This window comes from Pempheris klunzingeri, chromosome 9 (genome assembly GCF_042242105.1).
Source record: "Pempheris klunzingeri isolate RE-2024b chromosome 9, fPemKlu1.hap1, whole genome shotgun sequence".
Classification (NCBI taxonomy): domain Eukaryota; kingdom Metazoa; phylum Chordata; class Actinopteri; order Acropomatiformes; family Pempheridae; genus Pempheris; species Pempheris klunzingeri.
In genome coordinates, this window is record NC_092020.1 from 16137398 (window position 1) to 16142754 (window position 5357).

Sequence of the window (5357 nt, forward strand, 5' to 3'; positions counted from 1 at the left end):
AGTACCTACACCATCTGGGACTTTCAGGCCTGCAATTTTAAGTTTAGATTGTGGCCTTTGCAAGTTTGGACATCAGACAAAATCAATGTGTTTTGCCTAAATAATTGTATGTAATTTTTGAAGTGCTGAAAAGGAAACCAATGAAAGCAAAACATTAATCATTCTAACCTTAAAATGTATTTTTCATAAATATTGTAGAGTAGGCTGGAGAAAAAAAAAATGTCGCTTCAACATTTCAAGTCTGCATCTGTATCCACACCCAGTCAACATGTGACAGTGTACTGACACACCCTGGAGTACACTTAACATCATTACAGCAGCATGAAAGGTGGTTATCTGCTGGAGATCAGCAAAATATACAATCATCAATCCTGTGGAAAGATAAATCAAATTTAAACATTTAAACTTTCAGAAACAAGGACTGGGCTGAATCATTACCAATTATCATTTTGCAAAAGAGAGTAACAAATTTGGCATTCATCATTCAAGTATAATAAAATCTACAGCGCATTAGTGACAGTAGAGTAACAGACAGGAAACACTGACACCATAGTAATGTGAAAGGCAAATGGATAAATCAACAACTACTATCATCTCGTATTACTTTCAGTTTTATTCAGTAGTATTTGATTGCATGACCTTAAATCAAAACATCTAACTAAGTGGTTGAATATATATACACTCCTGGCATTTTGCTGTAAGTAGCTAAATGTCCAAATACGGACTACCGTGTGAATCTGTGTCATGTGGTTGCAATAAACTTGATGATAGGAGTCATGTTTGCAGCTCCTGTGAAACTCCCCACACATAGCAATTATGGCTTATTGCAGTGGAGAAGGCTTTTATTCTGAAAACAGTCCGACCAGAAGTGTCGCTGTCGTTAGCGGAAGCCAGACAGCTAGCTTCAGGAAATCAGTTGGTGAAAAAAAAAAGCTTTCCTTTCTGTAACCAAACCTGCTCAGCACATAGTCAAACACACACTGGAGCAGCAGCAAACTGCAGCCAATGGACCCTCGGATTATTATATTTAATCTGCGGATTGTCCATCGATAGCACGCCCAGGTGCCGAAGCGCCGGACCGGGTCGGGCCGGAACCAGAACCAGGCCCGGACGGACAGACGTTCACCAGCGCTGCGTTTTGCGACACCGGCGGACTGGTGTGTGTGTGTGTATGTGAATGTGTGTGTGTGTGTGTGTGTAGGTAGAGGGGGACTGGCATGCTGTCTGTAGGGGAAGTGTAATGTGCATCACCGTGACTTCGCCGATGAGTCCCCGGCACCTCTGGTTCATCAGATCGGATGTAAGGGCTTGAGGCTCGAGCATGGGACAGCGTGAATTCAGCCAGAAGCGAGTTAGCTTTACGGCTAGCTAACACCGGAGTTAACGTCAGCGGACAACAACTTTTACTCGCCAGCTAGCCAGGCAACGATAGGAAAACACCCAATATGAGCGCCACACCTGTGTTTATGTGAGTGTGGAGTTGTTTTATATCGCCTAACATTTGTCACTTCGCTTGTTAGCTCTTTTAAAAGGCCTGATAAATGTTTCCGGAGCGAGTATAGCAGTGTAGCTAAGTCGTTAGCTGCTAAGTTAGCCTGCCTCGACCGCCCCAATGAAAGAATACAAAGTGGTCGTGCTGGGCAGCGGCGGCGTCGGCAAGTCCGCGCTGACCGTCCAGTTTGTCACCGGCACTTTCATCGAGAAATACGACCCGACCATCGAGGACTTTTACCGAAAGGAGATCGAGGTGGACTCGTCCCCCTCCGTGCTGGAGATCCTCGACACAGCGGGGACGGAGCAGTTCGCCTCCATGAGAGATCTGTACATCAAGAACGGCCAGGGGTTCATCCTGGTCTACAGCCTGGTCAATCAGCAGTCTTTCCAGGTAACCTGATGTGCAAGGACACATTTAAACCACACACAGGTGGAAACTGTTTGAAGCTAATTGGTTAATCAGAGAATTTAGATGATGTACTGAGGTGTGATTCGTGTTGCTTATTACGGAGCCATGCACCGTCCACATTTTGGTTTATTACCCAAAGATGGAGATTAATTTATCGAAGATGTAAAAATGAATCCAGTGACATTCATTTAAAGCCAGCAGGGGTGCAGTAATCTTAGGATATAATATGATGCCTTCATGGTGAATTGGCATCACCGTGAACCACATCACCAGATACCACAGAAGCGCCCATATAGGCAAAAATACTATACAGACTATATAAAGACTATACAACACAATGCATTTGTTACTATAGAGAAAGAAAAGCAGGAATCAATGTTATATGTATTCACTGCAAGAACATAAGCATTCAGTTTTGAGCCATTTCTCAGATAACTGACATGAAATATTGTGCAAGTACGCACACAGATACCTTTTTATTGACTGACACATGTCAGTGGTGTAAATGTAAAACAACCATAAACAGACTAAGCTACCGGTGTGCAGGGGAGCTTATGGTTAAAATGTGTGCTAGTAAAAGAGGACACAGCTTATAGTATTTGAAACTTTTCAGTTTGGTCAAACCAAGAAAGACAACTCAATATTGAATTACCATCAAAAGTACTTTTATAAAGGCAACAATACTTGTGTAAGAGTGAAGTTATGCAAGGGAATGTATGACAATGTTGGCTGTGTCCCAGTTGCTGCAAAACATACACATTTTACACAGTATGTTGTATATTCTTATTCTCACTGTGTTGTTTTCATAGCTGGTATACAAAAACTAAATATTGCACTTTTCTACTAACAGGAAATGATGCAATACCAAAAATCAAACTAACGTTTGAATGTTGTTGCCAAGTAAACTTCACAAAGAGAAAGGAAATATTTAATACATAATTTAACTGTTTCACCACCATACTTGACAATTACATATTTTTACATGTAATATCTGCATTCTTTTGTGTTTATATCAACAACACACTCAAAAATCAGCAGTTTTTAAGTATTCATGCAGACTCTTTAGACCGAACCTCTCACTTTTCCAATATGAACGCACTACATGTTGAGAAATGGAATTGAAAAACAAACTGTCCCAACAAATTGTCCCATTGCTGTTAACGGCCTGTGGGTTGTAATGAGAGAAACCACACACTCATATCCTCTCCCTCTCCGTCTTTCAGGACATCAGACCAATGCGAGACCAAATAGTGCGAGTGAAGCGCTTCGAGAAGGTGCCGTTGATTCTTGTAGGGAACAAAGTCGACCTGGAGTCTGAGCGTGAGGTCGCCGGGTCAGATGGACGAGCTCTGGCTCAAGAGTGGGGCTGCCCTTTTATTGAAACTTCTGCCAAGAGCAAGACTATGGTGGACGAGCTGTTTGCAGAGATCGTCCGACAGATGAATTATTCCACACTGCCGGAGAAGCAGGAACAGTGCTGCACAGCCTGTGTGGTACAGTGAGGAAGAGGTACGAGCACACACTGCCATTGCTATTCTCCTCCTGCATGGTTGCATTCATATTCGCGCTGCGCCAAAGAACTCACGAGTACAGCACAGTTGGCCACTCGCAAATTTTAAAAAATGTGATAAAATGTCCCTACAGTGCTTGTGTATAAATGGTTCACAAGCTGAGGAGAAATGTGACACATGGATGACTGTGTGGCGTTTCAGTGCGGTGTAAAGGAGAGGAGTGGAGAGGTTGGAAGTGAGAAAGACGAGTGGGTGGTGCTGCTCTCCGCAAAACCGTTGATTTAGCTTGTTATCATAAGATCGCAGAAAGTATGTGGCACGAAGAACACAACTGTATGAGCAGCTCAGGGCCGGGGGGAGTAGGGGGGTCCTGGAGAGTAGTGCCTAATGAAGCAGACAGTCCTGCGAGCTGAGCCGTAGAAAGAGGAAAATGTGACATCCTGAAAAAGAATTTATGTTCCAAAACAGGAAGTTAACTTTAGATTCAGTGACAGATGTTGCCTGTGTTAACACTGCCCACACAGATGCACATGGAGAATGATTTAAAGTTTCATTGATAAGCTGTTTTGTTTGTTCTCTTCTCCTTTTTTTTTTTTTATAGATGTGTCATTTTTCTGGATCATCACGAGGATTTTGATGAACCATGAACCTGGGGACAACCTGACTTTTGCGCATACTGACAAAAACTTGCAGAAGCTGGTAAAGTTTCTGTTCGAGGTGGTTTCTGAGTGTCTATCACAGAACACCTGACAGGAAAGACGTCGGCCCTATTTTTGATATCATAACTGTTAGAAGACGTTTCTGCTGCAACCTTAACGGCCTTTGCGATGACCCAGGGTGGAGTCAGACAGACAGACTTGTAATGAGCAAGAACGGCCATCTGTGAATTTCAGTCTTTTTTTTCTTTTTTTCCCTTTTAGTCGGAAGTATCTCTGATATAATAAACAGGAGCATTTGTGAGGTTGCAGCTTCTTTTTAAAGCTGCTTTAATCACTATTATATACTTTATTATTACTTGTATAATGTCTCAAGTTTGGAATTTGACAAAGTATTTCATATTATTGAAACATTTTGATTTTTAAGCATGCATACTTCGACCAGTTTGCTGCCCAGGTATGCTCCTCGCTTAATTTTGAAAATCTCGTCTAAAGTAGTTCTTCAAACCGGCACAAAATACAGCAGTGTGTACTACAGTATGACTTTTTTAGCTTCAGGAAAATTAGACAAGACGTGTGACTGCTTATGGATTACTCCTGTAACATTTACGTCAATGGACGTTCACCACTAGTCCATAATTTACTTTTCTATAATCGCAGTAGCCTGAAGCAGCTAAACTCATCTGAAAACAAGCATGCTCAAAATTTAAAATGTTCTACTAAATCAACTTGAAGTGATAGAAGAGCCATTTTACTGTTTTTAGCTTGAGTTCTGTCAGAGTCTCTACAAGGCATCGATTGTGTGGACGCAGGTCTTCCATTTTCAGTTTTCTCGAGGAGTCTCTGTGGGAGAATGATTTTGGAACGACCAAAGGAAGCTCACAGTGCATATTTGTGTTTGACTACATGACGTGTGTTGCTTTAAATTCAGGAGACGCTGATTTCTTGTCATCAAATAACTCCCGCTGCAATGTGGTTTGATAAAAGTTCTGGCGCAGTTAATCAGATTTAACTTTGTATTTTTCTTTTTCTTATAGTGACCTATTTATTAAAAAACTAATGACATGGGTAGCCAGTTTTAAACTTTTAATTTTATACTAGTTTTTCGCTTTTTGTGACTTTTCAGGATACATGGTACATTGTTTTTCTGTTTGTTTTTTGAAGCTGAGGATTTAACAGAGCCTTAAATAATTTCTGTTGCACCCTGGTCTCATGTTTCTTTTTTTTTCTCTGAATGATAAACAGTTGTCATTGTTTGGTAATAAACATGCTGGCCTTTCTGCTTTT

The 5357-nt window shown here is 41.3% G+C and overlaps 1 protein-coding gene across 1 annotated transcript; it reads left to right on the forward strand.

Annotated features, from left to right (window-relative positions):
* Positions 1 to 930: 930 nt before the first annotated feature.
* On the forward strand, positions 931 to 5357 carry rap2c (RAP2C, member of RAS oncogene family). Its single transcript, XM_070836633.1, has 3 exons — positions 931 to 1885; positions 3127 to 3412; positions 4016 to 5357. The coding sequence occupies exons 1-2, from the start codon at positions 1613 to 1615 to the stop codon at positions 3403 to 3405; spliced, it is 552 nt and encodes a 183-aa protein (XP_070692734.1). The 5' UTR covers positions 931 to 1612; the 3' UTR covers positions 3406 to 3412; positions 4016 to 5357.